This window comes from Bradysia coprophila, chromosome II (assembly GCF_014529535.1).
Source record: "Bradysia coprophila strain Holo2 chromosome II, BU_Bcop_v1, whole genome shotgun sequence".
In the NCBI taxonomy this organism is placed as follows: Eukaryota; Metazoa; Arthropoda; class Insecta; order Diptera; family Sciaridae; genus Bradysia; species Bradysia coprophila.
Genome location: NC_050735.1, coordinates 3,007,633 through 3,034,162, shown reverse-complemented (window position 1 = coordinate 3,034,162; position 26,530 = coordinate 3,007,633). Strand labels below are relative to the sequence as shown.

Sequence of the window (26,530 nt, the reverse complement as noted above, 5' to 3'; positions counted from 1 at the left end):
CAATGTTGTATAGCTGTCAAACTTGTTGTTCAACAAGTTTGGCAGCTACACCTCCAGCAAGTTTTAACTGGTCAGTTTACTACTATACAGTGTTTAAGGAGAACGATTTTTGACCACTTTGTTTAAACTGGTCTCGGGGTCACACGTCAAAATGGGAGAAATCACATACAAATTTAAACTGGGCTCAACTCTCAATTTCTTTTTCATTGATGAATATTTGACAGCTGACCCCGAGACCAATTAAATTAACTGGTTTTCGCTCTCCTTAAACACTAAATATAGAGTTATGATGAAAGAGAAGAAGATATTTTGACAAGTACCCCAAGGCAAGTTAAAATAAACTGGTCTTCTGTCCTCGCTCTCAACGTTGTTCAACAAGTTTGACAGCTAGTTTGACAGCTACACCTCCAGCAAGTTTTAACTGGTCAGTTTACTACTATACTCAGGCTATTACATATTTGCTATTTAAACAGACTATTGTTCATGACCTTTGCATACATCCTTCTTGCACAGCTTATAAAATTCAAATTACCTTGAATTTTGACACAAGATTTATTTTAAGCAATAAATGTCACCAGATGGCAATGCAGAGCCAATAAAGTCGAAAAAGTACAGAAGAATATTCGAGACATACCTGTCAAATTTCCTTACTTTCATCTCGTTTTTTCGTACTTTGTTTATATAAAAGACAGATCTTGCTGCCTTTGTCTATCCACAGTAAAATTCGAATTTCAGTTCAGTGATATCTGTCTAACCTCAACTTCTTTCACACGCCTCTGCGAACAAAAAGTTCATTTTGTAATTTGCCCAAGTAACGTGACCGAAATAATTGAAAAATAAAATGTTTGGCGGACAACCCATTATTGTTTTGAGTAATGCAAATGTGCCATTTACGTTTTGCTTGTTATAACTAACGAACTTTCATTGACTTTAGGCCAGAACACAAAGCGTGAATCCGGACGCAAAGTGCAGCTGGAAAACATTGCGGCCGGAAAGGTGAGAATTTCACGAACATTTCATCTTTTTGTCCAATTGATTTCTATAAATCCATTTACACACCAAAGGCAATCGCTGACGTTATTCGAACATGTCTCGGACCGCAAGCGATGTTGAAAATGTTGATGGATCCAATGGGTGGTATTGTGATGACTAATGACGGCAACGCAATTTTACGTGAAATAACCGTTCAACATCCAGCGGCTAAAAGCATGATTGAAATCGCCCGCACACAAGACGAAGAGGTTGGCGATGGAACAACGTCGGTTATTGTATTGGCCGGTGAAATGTTGGCTGTGGCAGAACCATTTTTGTCCCAACAAATTCATCCCACTGTCATCATTCGAACGTTCCGGAAGGCATTGGAAGATATCGTTGAATTGCTTGACACGAAATTGTGTATTCAATTGGATCCGTTGGACGAGACCCGTTTGAAGGAAGTCGTTAAGTCTTGTGTCGGAACTAAATTCATTGGCCGCTGGTCGGAATTGGCTGTTGAAATAGCCTTGGATGCCGTTAAAACGGTTAGGTTGACGGAAAATGGTCGAACGGAAGTGGACATCAAACGTTATGCCAAAGTTGAAATGGTTCCCGGTGGATCGATTGAAGATTCGTGTGTGTTGAAAGGTGTCATGATCAACAAGGACATTACACACCCTAAAATGCGTCGTACGATCAAAAATCCACGAATTGTCTTGTTGGACTGTTCGTTGGAATATAAAAAGGGCGAAAGCCAAACGAATGTTGAAATCATTGCCGAACAGGACTTCACCCGAATGTTACAGATCGAAGAGGAGCATGTGGCTAGAATATGCGCTGACATCATTGCTGTGAAACCAGATTTAGTGTTCACTGAGAAAGGTGTGTCTGACTTAGCTCAGCATTACCTGATTAAGGCTGGAATCACCGCCATTCGTCGATTAAGGAAGACCGACAATCTTCGTATTGCTCGCGCTTGCGGTGCTACCATTGTAAATCGTACGGAAGAGTTAACAGAAAAGGATGTTGGTACCGGTTGCGGATTGTTCGAGGTGAGGAAATTGGGAGACGAGTACTTCACATTTATTACCGATTGCAAAGATCCGAAGGCTTGCACAATTCTTCTACGTGGTGCGTCCAAAGATGTTCTCAAGGAAACCGATCGTAATCTTCAAGATGCTCTTCATGTTGCAAAGAATTTGGTATTGGAACCAAGACTTGTACCAGGCGGCGGTGCTATTGAAATGGCTCTGTCACGTGCTTTGATCCAAAAAGATCCACAAAATCGTGCCGTTGCCCAGGCATTGGAGATAATTCCACGAACTTTGGCCCAGAATTGTGGTGCAAATACCATTCGCACGCTGACTGCATTGAGAGCCGAACATGCTTCACATAACAAACCGGATGTTTGTACATGGGGAATCGATGGCGAGACCGGTCAATTGGTCGACATGAAAGAACGCGGCATTTGGGAACCGTTGTCGGTGAAATTGCAAGTTTACAAGACAGCTGTTGAGACGGCAATTCTTCTGTTGCGTATCGACGATATTGTGTCGGGTTCGAAGAAACGTGGTGGAAATGAAGGTCCTACACCTAGTCAGATGGCTGCTGGTGCAGAATAATTTTAAAATATTTCTTTCGCATTTTCTAACTTTTTGTTGTAGAAACTCACACCAGTCACATCAGCTAATGTATGCTTTCTCATGTATTAACCATTTTTAAAATAAAAATAAAAATCAATTTCGATTTTTGGTATTCGATTGCATTCAGAGTGTTGTAAGCCTTACATCTTTGTGAACAGACCAGTAATAAGACATTTGTGGCAACGCAACGTTTTGAAAATGATGGGTGAGTCTCCATTGGTTCTTCTCAGATACGAAGCATTCTGAACCTTTGAGTTTTAGCATGAAGTTACTCGAATCGAATAATATCAGCCATTACAATAATTGTAACTATTACCACTAACACTGTTCGATGGGTTGTGGATTCTAGAATAAAGTTCATTTCGATAACACGTCGAATATTTTCTATCGTAAAATAAAATCAGGGGGCTTAAAGAACAAAGTCGATGATAAGGGATGATTAAAGAAAAGAAAAGATAGTTTTACGAGATTTACGCCCTAACAATCTTTTCCTATTCCGGGGATCGTACTGTATCATTTAAGTCGTTGGAGGTGATGCGATGCTAGAATATAATTGATCTCCCATTTTGTAGAGAACTTTTTATTGAATCGAGATCATTTCTCGTAATATCCAATTGTTTAGAAGATGCACACAGTCATCTATATCACGCCCATCGATATAATATAGGGTAGATTGGGACACACGAAGAACGAAAATTCGGAAATAATCACACACACAAAAATTTAATCACAACACACAGCGAAGGGACACATTAAAATGTACATTTCATGCCTTGGGCATAAATTACGGAATTTCTCGTAAATTAGGCCCTTAGCATGAAAAGTTGTATACGCATCCACAACAGATACGTAAATAACGAGCCATCAGAACAGTCGGAGCGTTTGCTGCGACTGAGCCCCGTACAAACCCGTATATCTATTGCGTACGTGACCCTAGTGCGTCTGTCACCCTATTTTGACCGTAAGCCTATGCGCCGCGCCGGTTAAAGTAGTTAAAGTAAAATTATTATGTAATGTGTACATCTTAGAAATTGCGCATAGCGCAATTACGAAGCCCCGTACGACGTTCCTTTCAAATAAAACAAAAATTTCAAATAGCCCTAAAATTTTAATTTATTGAGTATAAATACACATAGGGCCTAGTATCGGCCTCAGACCGAGGATCCAAATTTAATTTTTTTTTCAACTACATTCTATTCGGCCTTTGATTACCTTCCAAATGAAACAAAAATTACGAAAAACGGATGAAATTTGCTCGAGTTATATGTAAAATACACATAGGGCCCTAGTCGCTACTTAGTCCAAGGACCCAAATTTAATTTTTTTTTCAACAACATTCTATTCGGTGTTCGATTATCTTTCAAATGAAACAAAGATTACGAAAAACGGATGAAATTTACTCGAGTTGTATGTAAAATACGCATAGGGCCCTAGTAGCGGTCTTAGTCCGAGGACCCAAATTTCATTTTTTTTTCAACAACATTCTATTCGGCCTTTGATTACCTTCCAAATGACACAAAAATTACGAAAAACGAATGAAATTTACTTGAGTTCTATGTAAAATACGCATAGGGCCCTAGTAGCTTTTCACTTCTAAGGCCCTAACTCACGGTCCACTCACCCGATTTTAAAAAACTTTTTTTTCCTGGATTGGTACCTATCATTTGCCGTGTCATTTACATTTCCATCGTTTATTTTGCCATAAATATCACCAAAAGACCTTAAATCACTTAGGTGGCCCTAACTCACGAAGGGCCGACCCCAATATGCCCATCTTCGAACTTAGCCTCACTATTTTGACTATCTTTCAGGAAATTTTTTTTTTTGAAATCGGATTTGATTTACTCAAGATATCGACGTGACGGACAGACGGCCCAAATTTTTATTGCGGATTCGTCATCTATGAACATAGGCAAACACTTTGCCCTTACCGTCTGCTTCGAATTCCATCAATTACACACGGCATCGTAATCCTATAAGCCCCTTCGTACTTCGTACGGGGCTAATAAAAAAGGAAAGGGACATGACGTTTTGCTTTCTAAGAACAAGTTAGGGTGTACGTACACACATTCATACATTCTTTCCGCACAATCGTTCTTTGTGTTCGCTTATCTACCCTAAATTTTCTCGATGCTCACGCCTAGCAACTGCAATGTTTTTGTCATTTCGTCAAAACTATTTTTAATGAAATTGGTTGGAAGTTTCACGATTTATGGACCATATTTAGTCGCTCAAAGATCACTGTAACAAATTACGTTTGTCATTCTTAGAAACTAAAGAAGTTCGCACGAGTTGATCCGAAAGCGAGAGAGTTGTTGATGCAATTGAGTGAGACAAAAAATGCTGTTGTACCCTTACCAAAATTTAAAATTTGCAAATGTGTATGCGACAATGACAATGGGAAACTGTGCTGGAGTAAAAGCGAAAATTGTATTCTCGACTATTCCGGATTGAGCGACTAGTCCTAACTAGTGTTAAAATTGCAATCATCGCTTAGGAAAAACGTTGGTTCTGACTTATGCTAAAAGGATTTCGAGTCAGACCAACAAAAATCAGACTTGAACACGACGTGTTAACTTTTCGTCCCAGTTGCAGACCAAAACTTGTTTGGTACACTGTACAATTTCCGTACTCTAATTAGACCACCACTCATGCATGCGAACTTTCTATTATAGCATTGGCAGTTGAATTAGAGACGTCGAAAGAAATAAGGGATCCAATAGAGGTATGATTTCCTATGTCAGGAACTAACTCCTTAAAGAGAGAGAATTCACGATTCAGTCGATTAAGAGTGATATCGCCACAACTTGAACCAATTCTGGTGAAAATAAATACAATTCCTTCATTTCAGATTTTGATGTCTAGTATGTTTCACTTAATAAAAATTAAAATTTGTTGATTTTACACCAGAGTTCACAGTTCACAGGAACTCATAATTCTCGTATAAATACAATGGTTCGCCGAACCGGATCCGAACACGTGAAAAGTTATAGCATGTCAAGGGGTCATGAAAACAGTCTTTCGGTTATAGCTCGAGATAGAAAGAACCATATTTTTCAGTGTGTGATCATTGGCCTTGACAATGTTGCTTTCCTCCTAGTAGTAGGTGAAACTTCATTTATTTGACTTCATAAAGAGAACAGACACTCAATTGCTTCCACCGAATATGGGCCTATTGTAGAGCAGAGATGCGCACCGTTCATTTGTTGCAGTCAATAAATGGTCACTCAAGATGTACTTCCTAAGGGGTCACAGCCGTTCCCAACTATGAAAAATGTATGAAAAATCGATTTTTTTTACAAAAATATTTTTTTTTGTTCCAATCGTATTTGCACGATTATATCGTTCGGGAAAACCTGACATTTCATATGAAAAAATCATGGCAAAATATGTCGTATTTCAGTTGTCTGGTGCACAATAGCTTTTTTTCTAAAATGTGCCTAAATGGAAATTTTTTGGTCAATCCGAGGCGAAGCCGAAACACTTTTCTTACAAACATTTCTCCATTTACACGAGTTGTGCAGTGTCGTGTGGGGTGTCATTAGAAAGGTAATCACATGTATTATTGAGCCGGAATATGGACTTATTGGGTTTAAATATATCCAGTTGAAGTTTTCAACCGAAAAAGACAGAACGTACACTGTTCTTACAGAAGTTTCTCGAGGTACACGAAATGTACATGGTCATGTGGGACGTCATTGGAAAGGTAATTTTATGTACTTTCGGGTCTCATGGGGTTTGGATGCATATGCGATGAATTATGGAACACTTAAACATTTCAACTTCTATTTCATCGTAGATGTATCCAAACCACATAAGACCCTAGTGGCCCAAATAAGATTACCTTTCAAATGATACCTCGATGACCTCGAGGTACTTCTATAAGAACAGTGTAAGTCTTCGGTTCTTACACTTTAAGTTCACATATTTCAGTGTGGATGAATTTTAAACAAACAACGGCTCAATAATACATGTGATTACCTTTCTAATGACACACCACATGACCTTGTATGGCTCGTGTAACTGGAGAAATTTTTATAAGAAAAGTGCAAGTTTTCGGTTTTTGATTACCTTTCAGCAGCCACACAAGCTTCGAAGAATTTTTTTGAAAGTGGTTTTGGCTTCTAGGGTCGAATACCTTTCTAGACACATATAAAAAAGTCCACTGGAAAATCGAAAATGTCTCCGATTTCGGTAGACTGTTTTTCAAAAGAATCCATAATCCATCAGGACCTGAAAAGATCATCATTTCCTGTTATTTTACCATTTTTTGTACAAAACTGACATTTTGTGCACAGAATCATCATTTTCAAGTAGTTTCGAATGTCCGAAAAAAAAATCCTTGGAAAAGTTTTGCAGGCGGATACAGTTAAAGGCAGTCAATTTTCAGCATAAATTTGCTTCAGCTGTTTTTCAACTGATCCACACACACAATCAAAACTGGTTTTCCTTGTTCATACGGTTGAAGCTGCTACACGCACGCGCATGATAGTGGTAAAACCGTATAAAGACGTATAAACGGTTGTGATTGTTTGTATGGATCAGCTGAAAATCAGCTGAAGCTAATTTATGCTGAAAATTGACTGCCTTTGACTGTACTGAAATGCGTGAACGAAGACAAAATACTCAATTGCAGTGGTTAAATTCAAATTCATTGAATGTGTAAGATTTATTTTTCAGAAGTAATTTTTGTTTTGTTTATATAATTCAACATACAAGTGTTTGTGTGGGTGTGTACTAAACCATTTACGGATGTCTCAATTTTTCATGATTCCCTTTAGTAAAATTCTATATAATACAATTATTAGAACACGAAAAAAAACCTCTTCACATAATTGCCGATATTAAATCAATCGGGCTAAATAAAATGAATTTACTTGTAACGCGTTTTATTATAAGTTTTTTTGTTTTGTTTTTCACGCCAAAATGTTTACCAAATGTATGAATGGCGTGTACTATCTCACTAAATTTATAAATTTATTTCTTTGTAGCAGCTACTGCCGGTTTATTTTCATCCACATCCATTTTGAAATCACCCTCCTTTTTAACCATTTTACCATCGCCTGTAACATCATCAAACAATTTTTTTTTTCACAATCGTCCATCAGTGAACAAATATATTTCAAATCCCTTACCTTCGTTATCGCCGGCTTCGTTCGTTGAACGCCGGCGCTTACGAGCGAATCGCCATGGTCGCTGTTGGAATTTCGGGGCGGGCAATGGTTCCATTCCCAATACCTACACACACACATTTACCAATAAATTTCATTTCATCTCAAATCGGTTCAAATCTGCGACACTCACCTTGAAGATTTGTCTAAATGCAATCAGCCGTAGACATTCCTGTGACGAGACGCACAAATCTTCGCGCTGCTGTTTGGACAATCCAGCTATTGCGTCGTGTGGCTCCTTTTCACACGGATCCAAAATGCCCGGTCCATTAATCAACAAATTGCTGGACATTCCCTCCATGACACGACGAAGTGAATCTCCTGGACTGAGCGGCATGCCAGCCGATGAAATTATTTTTTCAACCAAGAGCTCCATTGCCTATGTTTAAGGATGACAGTTATTAGAAATGGTAGGATTTACGTCAGTGAACGTATTATATGCCGACAATTTAAGTCAATAAAAAATGTCTTCGGCCCGGTTGTTATAGTCAGAAGAGTTCAGTTGTGAAAACAGCTCAACTGGAACTCTCTTAACTAGACAGAAGACATCTTGTGATGATATTCTTTTGTTAATCGATATACTTACCCATTGACTTAGTGGAGTCCATGTTGGCTTGCGTTTGCACAAGTCCCGCAAAATACGCATTATCATAACGCATGACTGTAGTCCAGTTGCCCTAGCCTGAATAAATTGAGATGAAAAATTTTAATTAAACTGAAAATTGAATTGTGAACGCATAAGCTCTGTCGTGTACGCTGATCACTTAACTTAAAATTATTTTTCTCTACAAAATTTTATATAAACTAACGGGTCATCGTTGATATTGCTGTTATATTGAACTGTAGCGAACAAAATAAATCACATGACTGGATGTAATCTGTGTTCTGATTCCAATATGACAACGATATCAACGTTAACGCGATACACTGCTTAAAGTAAACTTAAACATTAGCTGGACCTTGACTTAATTGTATACCACAAATTCTTAATGTTAAAAACTGAACACACTTGTGGATTTGAACCAAAACGTTTACTCATTCCTTCAAAAATTTTAAATTTTTTTTTCTTCTTCTTCTAAAAACAAAAAGAAAAAAAGAAAAACAAACCTGAAACCATTTCGCATGCCTTAAGGCGGCAAGAGCCAGTAGACAGGGTTCACGCGGTAGTAGATCATCATTTTTTTGAACCGGTTGTTCAGTGGCGGTTGAATCTAAAGTGGGATGTAAGTGACAGGGTGTTTGACCATTAAACGAAAAACAGACTTTTGTTTTGGTTTTTCTTAATTGATAAATTCTCCAACTGTTTTACCAATTTCAATTTCTCAAGACCTGGGTCTTCACTTTTTGTTCGTTTATCTTCGGTTCATTCAAAATAAAAATGTAAAAACAACGAAAAATGTCGGTTTTTAGAATGCAAGTCCCTATGTTGAGCACCGTCATAATCCTTTAACACCGTGGAGGATTTATCAATATTTAAGATTCGGTTGTCCATATCCCCTACACCATAAACGTCTTTTTTTTCTCAAAAAAAAAAAGTTTTTTTATTTAAATTCGAGAGCAGCTTTTCCAAAATCAATGAGTACATGTGCAAATTTATGGTCAAAAATCCTGTGATTCACCCGCACTGTTATTTTGTTTCACTTACAATATTTTTATGGTTGGTTTTTGTTTTTTAATTTTTTTATTTTTATTGATTAATAATTTCTTCATCAGATTTATTCACTAACTAGACTGATTAGGAAAACACTTTCTTATCGTACTTGCATCGCTTCCATCGAGCTGCAATATATAGCTTTGCAGTTCTGCGATTTTCGTAAATATTTTTTTTTGCCTTTTATTCTACAGAGGAAATTTAAGCTCAGTGTAGCCTAAAGTTCCTGTGTATCCTAGTTCTTCATTATGATTACTGCTAAGTATCTATCATTGAATCAAAACAATATTTTACGTTTCTATTCGCAAGTAACTTCACCAGCACATAGTTACACCATTCCATAGAAATGTTATACCTAAGTGCCTGTGAATAGCTTCTCTAAATCAGGCGTGGGGTAATTTGGCACATGGTGCTAAAACAACGCATTTTTCAACTACGTAAAAGGTGAACTCGCACACGATTTTTCGATACCAAAATTTTGTAAAAGGAGTCATTAAGTCGATGACATGGCTAAAAAGCATTTGCAGCAATGAACTTGCGTGTGCGAGTTCACCTTTTACGTCGTTTAAAAGTACGGTCTTTTGGCACCGTGTGCCAGATTCCCCGATGCCCTAAATCTAGATTCTATTCGTAGGCAATTACTCATCCAAACATAGCATTTTGTAATATGGTATATTCGATGGCGCCTGCGAATAGCATCTTCATCTCCCAATCTTCACTCGTAAAATTAAAGGATTTAATTACTGCTTCGGCAAATAAGATTCCCTTGTTCGATGTTCAATTTCGATAGATCAACGTTATGATTTGATAGAACACCTTAACGGATTTCAAAATACCTTTAGGACGGTTCAAATGTTGATTATCTTAATGGAACACGGTTGTATTGCAATGCAATTTATAGTTGGTTTTACACAACTTTAAGTATCGCATGGGAATGCCATCGATTCGAACGAATAATGAAACGTAGTGCTTACTTAAATGAATTATAATTAGGCATTTGTTGAACAATAACCGATGACGCATCAAATCTAACAGTGGAACTGAAATAGTTTCTGTTTAATGATTTATTCGGACCTACGCTCTTGCGATTGATTTGACAATCCATTCATTGATCCATCACTAATTAGTACCGTGAAATTAAGACAATTTAGGGAATTGTCGGTGAGAATTTTTACGCAGAAATGCAGAGAGACATTTCCAATACTCAGGTCTGCTGTAATTTGTAAGAAAAACAATTTCCAGTGGAAATAACAAAAGATTCCAGGTGTAGAATTACATAATCAATTCAATTACAGTAAGTTAATTTGATGGAACATTGTAACGGTAAGTTGACTGTGGAATCGTGTAACAGTTGGGCATTAAACTTTCTTTTCAATTAATAATTAACTTACAACGTGTAAGTTATTAGTCTGTCGGACGTATAAAAACTCCATATCAGAACCAGTAGACATATCAACCATTTTTTTCTGTTCGTATTCGCTTTGTTGAGTAAAAGATGTTTTGGTGACAAAAGCGCTACTTTCTGTCTTGTTACAGTGGTAAAAGACAACAAAAACGACACAATCTATAAGCGAAGATCCGCTTTTGATAAATCTCTGGTTTGTTAAAAATTTTGACTTTATCGAAAACTCATTCCTAACCACTCATTTAACCGATTACTTCTCTTCAGTTGGAGAAATAGTATTCACAGTTGAATGTTCAAGCGAAAATTAATTCGAGATTCGAACGATGTAATCAACGTATTCCATGGAGTTCATAATATCAGTAATTCAACAATATCTCCTAAACTCAGAGACCATAAAAAAAAGACAAATTCGTACAGATATTACAATGCGAAATCCATGTTTGTTCTTAAATATTTTCTGATGATCAGGCACTGGCAGTGTTTATTTTCGCAAAAAAGTTTTTTTTTCGAATTTTTTGAAAAATGTATCAAATTTGTCGAAAAAGGTTTTCAAGAAAATTCGAGAAATTCGAGAAAACGAAAATAGACAGTGGATTCTGGAGCTGTTACTGCAGATTTAGATGGCAATGTAAAGTTAACGAAAAATTTCTTTTGTTTTGTTGCTGCTAAATTTTCTCTATAGATCATCTTCAAGGCCGTTTGAAATGCCATCCAGGCCAAGAAATGCCACAAAGAAACAAAACTTAAGTGAGGTTACATCTGAAGATGATCTATTGAAATGAATCAAAGAAAATTGCTGGCAATCGCAAATTTGCCATTTTATGACAATGCGAAAAGAGCTGAAAACGAAAGAAATTTGTCGTTGACTTTAAATTGCTATGTGAGGGTGCGTACAGCAAATATTTTTTAATCAGTGAATTTTGACAAGTCTACCCCCGTAGATCATCTTCATTAATTCATTTGTGTGAGATTTTGTTTACGTAAATGGCATTTCGAACGGCCTTGAAGATGATCTATAGGGCGATATGGGTAGCCTTGTTAAAACTGTCCAAAAAATCCCCAGTGAATTTTAACGAATAATTATTGTACGTGTCACAAGAGCTAAAGATATCATCGCAATGCAACATTTTCGAAACCACACGTCGAGCATAGTGCGGAACATCTCAAACCATTAAATTTTTATGTTTTTCGATAGAATAAAGAAAATGCGATAGAGACTTAGCTTAGAAAATTTAGCATTATAAATTAAATGACGTTCAAATACCATCTGTCGCATGAAAAATAAGCTGACGGTTTGTATGCTCCATTCAAAAAATAAACTTTTGCATCGCGTTCTTCTAAAACGACAGCTTAAGCAGAAGCAATAAAAACTCGGATTTCTAGGCGGAATCATTGGCAATGATTCATTGCTTAAAAGTTTTAAAAGTTATGCAGATTTTCTCGCCTCAGAAAATCTACAAAATACAATGCGTCATCGTACCGTGTATTGTTCAACATATTGCCTAGAGGAAACTTAAATTTACATATTGAAGTTACATCAAACGTTCATCAATTACTAGATTGGAGCATTTTGTCAGCAAAAAAAAAAAATGGAGACCATCTAGACGATAACGTTTGATATAGCTACAGTCCAAAACTAAAAGAACAAATTATCCCTTCTGTTTTGATTTGTTTTTTTCTTTTCGTTAAGATTTTTTTTTTGTGCTGGTACAACCAAACCATTCGAATAATAAGTATTGGACATTCATTTGTATATATTAAAGTATTATGAAACCGCATTTTAAATGTTTAACATTTTTGACCAAATCGCACATTTTAATCATTCATTTTGATTGATAAGCTGCTCGAATTAAAATCAGAAAATTAAAAAGAAAAATTCAAAGAAAAAATTATTCTCAGTTGGGTGAGTGAATTAAGCAAAAAAAAAAAAAATGAAATCAAATCGTGTCCAATATTTATTGCATCACTCAAAAGATATTTTGTTCCTCTCTGTCTAATTTGTTGATTGGGGGATGGATAGATACAACAAAAGAGGGTACCGTATAGCCTATTTTATGTGTTCTACAGCGCGGCCAACAGTTTGGAATGTTTGCTTCGGTCAATAGACAAACGAAAATCGATCACGGAAAGATTAAACGATTTAAAAAAAAACGGAAACACACTCGCGCGTAATATTTTACAAGTTCGTGACTGATAAAATAGGCCATTCAATTTCCGATTTTGTTTTCATTTTCAATTTAAAAAAAGATGTATTGTCCCTGGACACACGATTTCGAAACACCAATTTCTCACCACATAAGGCTTCTCTACAGTAATATCCGAAAAACACTCTCGACCAAAATTGGATAAAAATTTGCATTCTTTACCTCTGTCCGTTAGTTTGCGGTTCAAAAAAGTTCCGACTCAAATTTTATGTAAAAATTGAAAAATTCAAACGAAAAATGTTGTGAAAACAAGATACACGAAACTGGTAGTTGGAAATCGAGTTGGATTCATAATCGTTTACGGATGGGATACCGATTCTCAATACGTTTTTCTCACTTGGAAACAAACTGCGAATGATCGACCATTGTGAATTGTGAGAGGCCAACATTTATCTTATAATGGCCATAAAGATGTCTTTGAACCGGTTCAGTTCTACCATCCTGTCGATCAAATCCATATTTTTGGATGTCACGAATCTTCGATTGTTGTCGAACATTTTCCAAATTGAGAATCGGGTCCCCACCACACAACAATTTTAACGAGAACAATAAAAAATAACTGAAAAATACCTTGAGGTTCGCGTAACAACGGAGATGTTAGAGAAACTTTAACTGTAACTGTACCATCGGTTACAAGAACGGCGGCGTCGGTAGGTGCTAGAGAAACAGTGTATTTATGCTCTTCCGACACGACATTCAGTTGAACGGGAAGCTCTTTGGCAACGCGTTTCAGTAATGTGTGAGTGGGCTTGTCGGCACACAGCACTACCAATTCAACCAAATTGTCGCCTTGTAGCAGTAATCCTGTAATCAAAGCGTCGGCTTGAAATGGGTCATACAAATTGGAAATTCAAATAGTTTACCCTTAGCCAATAATCCAACGCGCATGACACCTTTCAAAATACGAACACCTCCACCTTCAGCATCTTTTTGGAATGAGAACATTTGATTGTCGCGACCATCCTCTTTGGCTTTGGCCGCATCTTTTTCAGCAGTAGCAGTTTCATCTTTTTTACCAGTAGTTTCCGTCTTGGCTTCGACGCCATTACCATTGCCATTGGTCGCAACATTTTTGTCTGTCAGAGCATCCGATACAAATTTGAGAGCGCGTTCGGCGTGCGATACAATTCGTTGGATCGTCTGTAACTCTTCCTCTTTCGGATAAATCTCTGCATGCTTTGCAACAACATGACGATCGTCAGAGCTTTCTGGTCGACGTCCCGGCAACATACCGAAAAACGGTGGAGGACCTCGCATATGTGGTCCACGTGGACCGCCGAAACCGCCACCTCGAGCCCATCCCATATAGTCAAACTCGTCTTCGAAGCGTCGTCGTTCATCCCAATACATTGGATCGTCCTCACCATCTTCGCCACCCATATTGCGCTGTCTGTTCCAATATTCGGCTTGCAGAACGGCCCGTTGTGCTTTCGCTTCAGCTATGCGTCTTTGACGGGGATTCGGTTTGAAATCAACAACTAAATCGGGTTGAACTTTCTTCTTGTATTGCAAACGGTGGCGTCGTCCTTTCATGTGCATTTCCTTAGCATTTGGATCGTTGAACTTGCATTCACACAATTTGCAATTGAAGCTCAACGTCTTTCCCTCATCATCCTTGATTTCTTCGATATATTCTAAGCCAACGGGCTTTATATCTTCAGATGGAGTGTCTTCCTCGGCTATATCAACCGTTGCAGTTTCTTCTTTAGGCGTACTGCCGTCAGCGGGCGGAACAAAGTTAATTTTCGCAGTTTTCTTGGCCAATGGATCCGTTGAAGGTATTGGTTTTCCCAATTTTTGATGAAGTTTAACCACTTTCTGATGCTTGGAACCACGAACATGGGCTGCATATGCATCATTTCCCGTACAGGTAACATCGCACAGTTCACAATGTAAATTATTCCCACGACTATTTTGAACAGCAGCAGCGGCTGATGATGACAATTTCAAACTAGCCTCACGTTTCTTGTGCTTTTGTCCGTCCAAGTGTTCGCGGTATGTTTGTGGCCCAGCACAGCTGATCTTGCAAACTTCACAATAATGCAATTGTTGCGGTTTCGGTTGAGGCTTCATACGGGTTTTGTTGGAATTGTTACCGGGATGTAGCCCCGGTTTCTTATATGACTGCCAAGTGTTTGCTTGTCTGAAATTGAGCGGAAATTAAGACATTGGAGATGATAGTTAAGGCCGAGAAACAACTAACCCGCCAGGAGTGTTTTTGTTTGTCTGCTGGGCGACGTACATAGTAGCAGCACTGTACAGAGCAGCATCATAATTCGAATAGGTATTCGACGTTGCAGGTGCTTCTGAAATGGAAATAGTACACGAACGGGAACGGTTTAATCAAATGAATCGACGGGACACTTAAAGCGAATTTGTGGTAGATGTACGAGACGAAACAAAACAAAAATATTGAAAATATTGCCATCGAAAAGTTAAACGAAATCAATGTAAGATCTTACGTTTAGGTGCTGTATTCACATTTGTTACGGTTTGGGTTTGTGGTACATAGGTCTGATTATTAAATGTTGTGGCTGGCTTGGCTGGTTGAACATTTGTGTTTCTTGTGGGCGCAGCTACATATTGGGCGGTTTGATAGCCGGCAACCTAAGTCGAACACACAAACCAATATGAGTACAATGGTTACGATAACCGATATCAGATATGCAACAAAATTTTAACATAACAAAAGATCGTTGTTGTGAATTTGGAATGTTTGTTCAAGCCAAAAGTAAATTGAAACCAAATAATCAAAAAAAAAAAAAATCTTTTCTGAATAAACGAAAAAACAAAAAAAAATCGAAAATAGATAGAACGAGACCTTTGCTTGCGTTTGTGTGGCATCATAGGATTGGCCAGCTCCGTATGTAGCCGTTGTCGGTGCTTGTTGGTAATACGTTTTGGTTGCATCGTACGTTTGAGTTGTACGACCATAACCATAATCATATGTTACCGGCGTTACCGTTCCAGCACCTACAAATTAATTTGTCTTATGAAATGGTTGATACCAATTTAACCCCAAAACAAATAATGACACAGCACCAGAACGCGTGATATTTTATTGAAATTTGTTTTTTCTATTTTTATTATTTTCATTTCTGTTAATTGTTCGTATTGACAAGATGTTTGATTTAGAAAAAAGTTGCATTTTCCTTACCCAATAATTTCATACACTTGGGTGCTGTAAAGTGCGTTTTATTTAGTCCGGGGCAAATCGAACTTCACAGACTTTAGTGTGATACAATTATTGGAGTAGTAAGAGCTGTTAATGAACGTCTCGTCTCGGAGATGGGTAAAGGAATCGTGTGATCTTTTACCCGACCTCGAAACCGACACACATCCAGCTCTCTAGTAACTCTCTAGTAACTAAATATTTTTTACAACGAATTTATTTATTTTATGAAAACAAATACAATTTGCATGCACTTAGCATTCAACGAACTCACAGCGAGAAGCTTATAAATGAATGTTGATGAAATGAAATGTCGGATGAGTTGACACAAAAGAAGTGAATGGATTCAATTAGGCTAACAGTTAGTTGTGATTAGGAAATTGTTTAACATAATGCTTAGAGATGCAGAGTTTCAGTTCTATTTAAAATCTACTTGACTTCAATATTCGAATTGTAGTAGCTATGCATGTGTTTTCAGTGAATCAGGATTCCAATTATGAATGTGTATTGTGTATCTTCAGACTTGAGCAGAGCTTCCAACAGCCCGTTTCTGAAGGTCAATATCTAAAATTTGAACGGATTAGGACTATCTCGCCCTGAATTATAGCAGGTCGGCCTGTTAAGTGACTACCGGTCAATAGAGTAAGGAATTATTTCTCGTATTATTAGTCAAGCGAGTCGCCACCGGCGAGGCCACCGGTCAGCAGTGGATTTTTATTTTTTATTTTTAAAAGTTGGTACACATGCATTGATACACTGAAGGTACCGCAGATCCGCAAAAACACGCGGATCCCTACTTTCGGGTGAATATAATTTTCATAACGTTGGACACAAGTAAAATCGAGTAAAATTCACACTGTTAGGTTGCATCTCAATACTTAACACAGAAAATCTTATACTGAGCAACGCAGTTCTGACAACATTATTACGCCAAACATCACAGATGCAACATTATAAAACTTATATTCACCCGAAAGTCGGGATCCGTATTTATTGCAATTCCCTGAGGGTCTGCGGTACCTTCAGTGTTTATATACTTTGCATTTTACTTCCTGAAAACCCGTCCTTCCACCTACGTAATGAATACATACTAAGCGAGCTAACCTTCATAATATTCGTCTTGATGCTAATCTGGACTCAAACATATTGATCTGCCGAAGTGGAAGATTTAACTAGTCGTCGTTTTATAAATTCTTCGGAATCTAATTTAATTATTTTCCAACCAGTAAATTCTTCGGAATTTTTCTATGAGAAGGAACGGAAACTTCATTCCTGAATTGCCTAATCCAGATACCGACAAACATTTTACCAAATAGTCTCAATATTAAACAGCATAATACACATATCCGGTGTGCGCCGTCTACACTACGGCCACTGTGATTAGCATGTTAAATCAGACAACTATGTATAGAAACAGTGCTTAGTTATTTTATTAGACACATTTCACTTTTCTCATCCGTTGTCCGAGTTCATAGTGTTTGTGTAATGATTCAAATTTATTGGAAAATATTTTGCGGACTAACACTAACAGAACAAACAGCTATCTTATTGTACATACTGATTGTTTAGCTAATGTGGTCGAAAACTTAAAAATCGTAACCGACTTTTGATCAAGTTTTGACGGAAGAAAACCCTTGTTTCGGTTGTAGCAGTATCACCAAAGAATCAATACCAATTGGAGATAAGCAATTTTAAAATACACAGCAGCCGGTAATTCCCTTAGGATACTGACGCTACTAACAGGTCCGAACCGACCCATGGCAGTTCGAACTATGCCCGAATGGCTTTCTATTTTGTGCAATAAAGGACATTTTACAAATTTTACTCATGTATCGCCCGAAGGGCTTTTTCGATAAATGCCGGCCCTGGATAATGACTAAAATATTGGCATTATTCATTATCATCACTCATGACTCATGACTATGATTTCATTGAACGAGCCAAGATAGTTACAGTCAAAGGACATTATGAATCTATCTATCACCACTACGTTCGTTCGGTTTCTGTTCGCAACAGAAATGTTTTTCATCATTGAAAACACACATCCAACAAACATATTGTAAACAACAAATTAATGTGGTTGTTAATCATAACATCTTTTCGCGTTATTTAGAAAAGGTGTTTCAAAAGCGATTACTGAACGAAGATAAAAGAAGCAACAAAAATTATCGGATCATTAGCCTTAAACGAGCGACACATTATGTTAATTAAATGATTCGTCGACACAATTCCAGACTGACAGAAGCGTCAAGTCATGTTTATTCAATCGCAGAAAATGTTTTCAGACACAATGAAAAGGACACATTCAATGGAGGATAAAGAAAAATCTAGACTCACTCGCATAAGTGCCTTGTGAAGCTGGAGCTTGATGATAGGTCGGATCATAGCCTGGTCTCGGTGTTGTATATGTGGCCGCAGCAGCAGGTGCCACAGCGTAGCCAGTCTGTCCAGGCGGATATGCAGCTCCAGTGGCTGCCCTAAAATTATTTGAAAAAAAAAAATTACAAACTTTTTTCCAAGACAGACATATTGATCGATTAATGGAAAAACGACGCCATTATGGCCTCGGAGCCGGGAAATATATTGAGAAAAATTTTGTTTCAGATTTTTATAGAAAATAATAGTTTGTCGAATGTGATTTTTATCGCAAAACGTTGTCCGTTTGGTGGACTGTAACAATTTAATAGTCTTAATTACCCGTACTGAGTTCCGCCATGAGTAAATCCGAAATAATTATTTGCAGACATTTTTCACTCTACTCCCGATCAAACAATGACTGAACGAATGTTTCCGGGAATTGAAGCAGTGACATCTACCGGCTACAATTTGACATTTGACATTTCATTTTGCGAGCTCGTTCAACTTTCATTACTAAATAAAAATGGTGCGACTATTCAAACATGATATGATACACCTGTCTTGATTGCTTCTACAAACATTACCGTGCCAGGACTACATGGCTGCAATAGTTTGTTGCATCAAATAATTTACAATAATGCGACAAAGCCATGGCGTGCTTAAAGAATCTTGCTATCACAATCAAGCATCAGCAACAAAATTTTAAAGAGGCATAGGCTGGTAAGACATTTGACAAATACAATAGATTGTGGAAATTGGGGAAATTGTTACCTTGGCTATCGCAAAAATCAGCGATGGCACTAACTTCGAGTCGGTCTTTTGAGATACGAAATTCAAAAATTAAAATTGAATTACAGCTATCAAAAATTAGGTATTATCACATTTTTGTTTTATGTAGGATCTGATATTTCTTGTTCCAAACATTCTGACAGCTGTTATATTGAATGAAATATTTGAATTTTTTCCCAGTCGAAATTTTTGTCGCACACATGTAATGATCAGTTTACTGGGATACAAACCAAAAAACCATTCAATATCAAGACTGTCAAATCTGTGGATCTAGAAATTATGTAGAATCTGTTGAAAACGAAAATGTGATAATAAGTAAATTTTTTTAAGTGTATTTGTTATGAATTTTCGATCACATTGTCCATGAAAGTATTGTTCGATGAAGTGACAGAAGGGTGTTGAGGAATTTCGCGCCGCGTCATTCACAATAACCCCAAAAGTGACATTTTCCTTATACAAAATGTGTCATTCTGTCAATTATTGTGAATGACGCGGCGCGAAATTCCTAGCAGCCGACAGAAGTGACCGACTTGCCGACAGCGTCAATCATTGAGAGTCCTGTGAAATAGTGCTCAAATCCACAATCTATAGGACTGTTCCATCTTACGGTAAAAACGAATTTTAAAAGGCCGAAATCAACCGACCATTCTTTATATTTTCAATATTTCTGAATTGTTGACAGCAACTTTACACGAGTTTTGTAGTTGTGTGAGTATAATTTCGCTTACCTCCCTTCTCTTCAGCAATGTTGAAATGACTAAACAAAATTATCCGTTCACGAACCAAAATATTATTTCGAATATCGTTGGTAATTCTTACCAAAAACAATTCCAACTGCAATATTCAGTTGTTTCGATTCATAGACTCTATGTTTTGATTCATCCGGCGCAATTACTAAGATCGGCCCTCTGGCGCAAACAACAATATTCGAGTTTCATTACTAGCTCATTCTTTGAATAAGTTGGATCGATTTTCACTTATTGCCAATATCATGACGTTTCTGTCAAAATGTATGGAAATATTCTAGCCGTGGGGTAAACAACCATTTGACTACGTGAGTGCGAAGAAACAGCTTGACATATATTTTCATATATCTCTGTTGCTCCGCACTCACTCAGTGAGCTAGTGAGTGCGTGTAATTCGGCGAAGTAGCCTATTGTGTGTCAGTGCCATTAAAGCTATTCGTCTCAAAAACATAGGAGGATGTACTTTTCATTCGAAAATTTGCCCATTTACCGTCGACAGTGTACATAGTTGTTATTTTCTGGATTTTTAGATTAAAAGTCGTTACTTAGGGACTTATGTCCCATTTGATATAACATAGCTTTCTTAGATTATTTTCATTCATTCGGCAAACTTGACTTAAATTTAACTTGATTTTGGTTTTTATATGCCAAAATAGCTCAATATAAGGCAGTTTTATGATCTGCTGTATGTACTAGTCATTATTGTGTTGTAAATATCAAAGTTCTGAAAGAACAGGTTAAGACAACCACGAAGGCGGCTGACACCAAATTTAACAAACAGATAGTGTACGCAATTGTGTGTCACCGCCTTCGTGGTCAACTCTGAGTTGTCTTAACCTGTTCTTTCAGAACCTTGGTAAATATACCCTAAATAGATCAAGTCCAAGGTTATTCGAAATGTCAAAAACCATCCACAGAAAACCCTAACCTGAAAGTATGTGCAGTGAAAATGAGCACTTTGTTCAAGTTTGCATTGTTTTCTTGCAAAACAAAGAGCTGAAACACTTACGCCACACAAGCAACAATTATAATTTCACATTTTGTACATTGGAAATCCATTAAATTTAATGTTTTCGTTTATCCGGACAAGTACAAAATAAACGGACGCTCAAAAATTACAATTTTTTTTCACAGAGTTGAGGTTAGGTTTCTCTATGGATGACGGTGTAGCTGTCAGTGTTCGGATTTACAGTTACTCGGACTTGATCTATACCTTTCAATTACCGCTAATTTTCAAAAAAACGGAGTATGTTCACATTTTGGCTGGTTTTATATCTAAAAAAAATAGTTCAAAGAGGCGTTGAGTGCGTTAAGTGCGAAAAAAGTATACTGACAGTTCATTCATTTAAAAATAAATAAAATCCAAACGATTATTCAGTAGCGAACAAAAAACTAAATTTTCAAAAGTAAATCAAATGGAGCCGTCAGATCAAGACAACAAAGTTGATGTTGTTGACCTGCAAAAAGAAGTTATTGAAATGAGACAGCAAATTCCAGCCGCGTACAGACATGCACTCGAAAAAGATTTCGATATGTTCAAACAGCGTTTGACCAACGTAATCGCCCAGCGAGGTTCCACTGCACAATTGCACAGCGCTGATACAATGATAGACTCTGGTCTGTTCAACGTGGCCGTTCATTATGGCGAAGAGGAACTGAAGCAGTACATTGAAAATGCCGAGGTCTTCGTCAAGAATTTGAAGAAAGATGAAGGAAAGAAGAAGAAATGATTGTGATAATTTCGGCATTTGATTTGGTTGGGTGGGTTCAATTCAGTTTAAATTCATTGTAAATAATAAAAGTTCATACTGCAATCAACGATGATTTTTTTTATTTTTGTTAATTTGTGTTCTGATGCTGGGTTCAGGCTCAGGTAACCTGAGTAATTGTCCTGATGAAAATTCGACGACTTCTTGAAGACACGGCAATTTTTCGTCGTTTTTTCAGGAACTTATCGTTTCGTCAGAAAGTCTTCTTTCCTGTTTTAACTTTTCGTAAAAGGAATATTCGTTTTACAAAAAGTTAAGAAACTGAAGAAGAATCAACGACTTTCAGAAGAAAAGGTGAGTTCTTGAAAAAAGGACGACTAGTCGCCGTTTCTTCAGGAAGTCGTCGATACTCATGTCGTCGAATTTTAAGGACAATACCTGAATAGGTGTCTTAGGCACTTGAATCTGAATCAATGAATTAATGCTCAAAACAAACGGGGCATTGAAAACGTATTTTGATCCTAGTTTTCATTGACAGATGCAGCAGTCGCGATTTTGAATAGAAAAAGTTCTAACTTCATGTGACAGTTTCGAAAATTTCGTCATGAAAAATAGGACCAAAACACGTTTCCAATGCCTCGTTTGTTTTGAGCATAAAGCAGTCAGGTCCTATGGAATTCGGAGCGTAACCGCTGAAATTTCACTCTTTTTGATTGATCTTGACAAGTGACTCGATGATGTTTAATGCAAAAATCGCTTACAATGAAGAAAATTTGTTATACGAAATGATAAGGGCCAACCGGTCTTAGTATTATTGTTGTTTGACCAATGTGTAATAGTACATTACGTCCTTGTTTGGAGATTTTTATTTTGCCAAGAGGCAGGGCAAGGGCTATAATCCCTCAAGGCAAAATAACAATCTCCAGACAATTAAATACCTTAATTGTCTGGAGATTGTTATTTTGCGACAGCCATAGTGATCAAACAATTGCGTTTTAGGATTATAAGTTTTGAAAATAAAAATTTATTTTCGTTGATCCACACGTGCCTCAGTGTGTACAAAGCATCTCTAAGCCACTCGCATACAAATAAATTATTAGAAATACAATTCTAAATAAATAAAACATCAAACAGTCATAAATACAGAGATTCATTAGATATCCATTCACCCATCACTGCACCCTCCCACATACACCAATGCTAAACTTAAATTTGGAATTCGTGATGTCTTATTTGGATGACAATGTTCATGCCGTACATTTCAGCATTTTCACCTGGCCATTACAGGAAATATTCACTTCGCACGGCGTTTGTATCCACGGCTCTCCGTCCGCCTGCACGGGAAACGGTTCCCTAATCACTATTCGCACTTTACGTCCTTGGCCCAGTCGTATTGGTCTATTCAAACCAACTTGCAGCTGCGCCATATGAAAGGAAGAAACGATGCCCATCACTTCGATGACACCATCGGAGATGCTGTGTGATCGCGTGTCGTTGTCATCGGAGCTCATTTCTGAAAGATCGATTTTAATTGAGGTTTTAAGGTTTTAAGGAGCAAATGAGAAAACTGTTATCATACGCCATAGTTTCACGCCGGCGCCCCATGAATCGATGTTTAAGACCACAACCGACTGTAGTTCCGGTAATTCGATGTTTTTCTCGTCGATGTACAGCATGATTTTCTTCTCAAGACCAACGCAGTACTGGTCCAAAACCTGTTGCGTTCCGAAGCCGAGGTACAGAATCTGAAACGAATTTTTAATGATTTCGTTTGAATATCTTTTCTCAGCAGTGCGAACACCCCTCGTCTCGTATAACTTAAAAGCCAATCGCTGGCGCTTACCTTGTTCAAAATCCGACTACTGAAAATGTAAAACGGACTGTCTCTGGCTTTATGGAAATTCAATGCAATCTGGGCATCGACCCCAATGCTGAAGTAGTTATACATTTGCAGTTTTCGATGCGGCAACCAATTCATATGCAATCTACGGCTTCGACGACCTTCAATGTCAATATGCCAACGATCTAGATAAACCATTTCAGCAGATTGGATCTAACATGAAATGATAACGGAATTGAAACCAAGGAATTGCACTCTGGCCCAAAAAGATGAAAACTCACCTTCTCACACAATTCCATTGGATTCAGCTCTTGTGGCGGTACACCGCCCCAATTAAGGACCCGAGACAAATCATTTCCCGTTCCAATTGGCATTATGGACACTTCCGGCAAAGGTTTGATATTTTTCCGAACTAATTCGTTCAGTATCCATCCAACTGTTCCATCGCCACCCGCTACTAGTATGCGACATTGTACGGATCGTATTTTGCTGATCAAACGAAGTGCGTCCTCTGGTCCGGAAGTGCTCAATTCGAAGATTTGAATTGGATTTAGAACACTGCGAAAGTTAAACGAATCACATTTGAAATGAAAATTGTTTTTAGTCGGACATGTAATACCTTCGAAACGTTGCCATTACACCAGCGGCTGTGCTGTCGCCCGATTTCAAATTTGCTGTTGTTCAAAATTATAAAAAGATTTAGCGCTCGGCCGAAACGGGGGTTGGATGATTAGCGGAAAGCAGACATACCTACGACAATCAGTGGCTTCCAGTCAAGCCAATCGGGTGTTACAATGCTTGTGATGCGTTGAAGACGTCGCCGTTTCATGAAGACATGATTCGGAGGAATTATTAGATTGCGATAGCTGCCGAAATCACAGACGTTATCGTCAGACGCCTTTGCGAAACAGTTCACATGAGCACCACGCTGACACCAACAACATCGATACCCTATACGATAGACGTAAATGATTGGAAAATTGTCGATGATGTTAAATGTTCAAGCATTTTGTACCATAGAGTCCTGGCCGACCGTGATAGTCAATGTCCCTTTGACACACGCAACATTCATAGACTTGTGTTAGATTCCCTTTGATCCACATATGCATCTGATCACGAATGGTTTTATCGGTTGGCGATGATTGGGTATAATTTTCTTTACATTTCAGTACCAGCTCGGCTGAGTGAATGCACTGGGAATCGGCACAGACTCCACACGATTCACAGTAGAATCCGGTGGACGTCAACATTATTTCACAAATGGAACAGTAGACAGCCTTAAAATTTAAACTTTTTTTGTGAATTGTGGTCGAATTAAGAGGATTTAGTGATGGAAACCTGATTCAAATGTTTCGCCGATCGCCAGAGATGGACGCACTTCTTTTTCGGCACATAGACAACATCCAATAGAACCAACAATTTTCCGATTATCCACAATGAAAATACGGTCGTACAGATGATGAACACTTCGAACAGCATAGTTGAGGGTTAACTGTTTGGCGAAAATTTATCGAGTCCGACGAGTCCTGTCGATAATTATTTCTTTGATTTTACAATCGACGAAGCACAGACAAAACAATGTTTTTGGTTTTTCTGGACAATTAGAGTAACTATGAAATATGAACCTGCATTTAATGCAAATTCAACATCTTGACTTAGTGTAAGTCGGCATCCAGTTGATTATGGGATCAATACTCGAAACGAGTTAATATTTTTGTTGAAAATTAATGTTTACGGTCTTTTGATGGATTTGAAAAACTAACAATGTCCCTTTTGTACGTCAAATAGTTGAAATGTCACTGTCACTGTTGTTTTAGTAGTAAACGGAAATCAACTAGTACAGAATTTCAATTGATTCAAACGCTCAGATGATGATGGAAGCTTCCTTTCGACGAAGATTCGTCTCTCATGGAGGTGGATATTAAGTAAATCGACGATAACAATATTTAACTTTTACGTGCTACCCATGTGTCCAAAAAACATATAATTTTCATGTTTCATCTCTCGACCACTCGATGTTTCAAGCACTTGTATGAAATGGTTTTACAACCCTATTCATGCTTGAAGTGCGTTGATTGAAGTGCATTTTCCGTAGTATTCTCTAGAGACTTTTCAGTTTTTCGACCATTTCTTCCAAACCATATGGCCGATTGACTTCATGTAGATTGACTTCAAGAAAAATGTAGATCTGGTCGTGGTCTACATTTTTCTCCATTTGATCAAAAATGAGCCATCATGGCTTCATGGTGAAAAATCGATTTAAAGAATGTCTTGGCCAGGAATATGTCAGTAAATTTTATGATTCTTTTATTTGTAAAAAAATCCGCTGTATCGGTCAATTTTGCTGCTTTCGTAAGTGTCTTAACCCATTCTAGAAATAAAAAAGCTAGGTCCTGAAAGAACAGGTTAAGACAAGAGACACTAAGTTAAGAAGGCAGTGAAACCCGAATATTCTAGTGGCAACTCCAGTAACTTAGTGAATTTTCTGTGTCCTAAGAATTTAATAAGGAAAATAGATAATCTTAAAGAATATGAACTTTTGAAATGCCAATCCACAAATAATACAAATAAATGAATGTCTGAAAGTGCCGTATCGAATGTCAAGCTTTGTATATTATATGGAGCGGAGGACATAGCGATTTCATATAAACAAACTCACCTCTCATGAGACCATACAGACCATAACTGGTTTATATTTTCATTGGCGCCGGCTGTCTAAGCCATTTCTTTTAGAACACACATGTAGTATAGGAAAGAAACGGACTCACAACGGAAATAAACAAAAGTCAGTACTAGAGTCGCACTACAATTTTACATGTTCCGCCATCTAACGTAGATTAAAAACAATTTCAAAAAACACACAGTCT

At 37.6% G+C, this 26,530-nt stretch overlaps 3 protein-coding genes across 6 annotated transcripts; 1 reads left to right on the top strand and 2 right to left on the bottom strand.

Annotated features, from left to right (window-relative positions):
• The first annotated feature begins 635 nt into the window (after positions 1–635).
• On the top strand, positions 636–2,730 carry LOC119066797 (T-complex protein 1 subunit gamma). Its single transcript, XM_037169464.1, has 3 exons — positions 636–872; positions 935–996; positions 1,065–2,730. The coding sequence occupies exons 1-3, from the start codon at positions 842–844 to the stop codon at positions 2,595–2,597; spliced, it is 1,626 nt and encodes a 541-aa protein (XP_037025359.1). The 5' UTR covers positions 636–841; the 3' UTR covers positions 2,598–2,730.
• Positions 2,731–7,248: 4,518 nt separating this feature from the next.
• Positions 7,249–19,056, bottom strand: LOC119066530 (zinc finger RNA-binding protein 2). 4 transcript variants are annotated; one of them, XM_037169056.1, is made up of 12 exons: positions 18,919–19,056; positions 18,559–18,698; positions 15,871–16,022; positions 15,512–15,656; positions 15,253–15,355; positions 13,913–15,192; positions 13,620–13,853; positions 8,897–9,000; positions 8,376–8,471; positions 7,923–8,168; positions 7,754–7,856; positions 7,249–7,681 (listed from the first exon to the last, which is right to left on the bottom strand). In XM_037169056.1, the coding sequence occupies exons 1-12, from the start codon at positions 18,966–18,968 to the stop codon at positions 7,596–7,598; spliced, it is 2,739 nt and encodes a 912-aa protein (XP_037024951.1). In that variant the 5' UTR covers positions 18,969–19,056; the 3' UTR covers positions 7,249–7,595. The 4 variants fall into 4 exon arrangements, with proteins under 4 accessions (XP_037024951.1, XP_037024961.1, XP_037024968.1 ...); XM_037169066.1 differs by having other exon boundaries at positions 7,269–7,681; positions 18,925–19,034; XM_037169073.1 differs by lacking the exons at positions 15,512–15,656; positions 15,871–16,022 and having other exon boundaries at positions 7,269–7,681.
• Positions 19,057–22,816: 3,760 nt separating this feature from the next.
• Positions 22,817–25,462, bottom strand: LOC119066827 (diacylglycerol kinase epsilon). The gene is made up of 8 exons (XM_037169490.1): positions 25,002–25,462; positions 24,679–24,940; positions 24,414–24,614; positions 24,283–24,337; positions 23,945–24,221; positions 23,667–23,876; positions 23,403–23,568; positions 22,817–23,336 (listed from the first exon to the last, which is right to left on the bottom strand). The coding sequence occupies exons 1-8, from the start codon at positions 25,140–25,142 to the stop codon at positions 23,071–23,073; spliced, it is 1,578 nt and encodes a 525-aa protein (XP_037025385.1). The 5' UTR covers positions 25,143–25,462; the 3' UTR covers positions 22,817–23,070.
• Positions 25,463–26,530: the final 1,068 nt, after the last annotated feature.

Bases quoted from the DNA above. Each gene is read 5' to 3' on its own strand.
- LOC119066797 (XM_037169464.1), top strand. From the start codon at position 842: ATGTTTGGCGGACAACCCATTATTGTTTTGA. The intron at 873-934 runs GTAATGCAAATG...CATTGACTTTAG, and splicing joins ACAACCCATTATTGTTTTGA to GCCAGAACACAAAGCGTGAA. The intron at 997-1,064 runs GTGAGAATTTCA...TACACACCAAAG, and splicing joins AAAACATTGCGGCCGGAAAG to GCAATCGCTGACGTTATTCG.
- LOC119066530 (XM_037169056.1), bottom strand. From the start codon at position 18,968: ATGTCTGCAAATAATTATTTCGGATTTACTCATGGCGGAACTCAGTAC. The intron at 7,857-7,922 runs GTGAGTGTCGCA...GTGTGTGTGTAG, and splicing joins CATTTAGACAAATCTTCAAG to GTATTGGGAATGGAACCATT. The intron at 7,682-7,753 runs GTAAGGGATTTG...ATGATGTTACAG, and splicing joins CGAAGCCGGCGATAACGAAG to GCGATGGTAAAATGGTTAAA.
- LOC119066827 (XM_037169490.1), bottom strand. From the start codon at position 25,142: ATGCTGTTCGAAGTGTTCATCATCTGTACGACCGTATTTTCATTGTGG. The intron at 23,877-23,944 runs GTGAGTTTTCAT...ATTTCATGTTAG, and splicing joins CAATGGAATTGTGTGAGAAG to ATCCAATCTGCTGAAATGGT. The intron at 23,337-23,402 runs GTATGATAACAG...TCGATCTTTCAG, and splicing joins CGCCGGCGTGAAACTATGGC to AAATGAGCTCCGATGACAAC.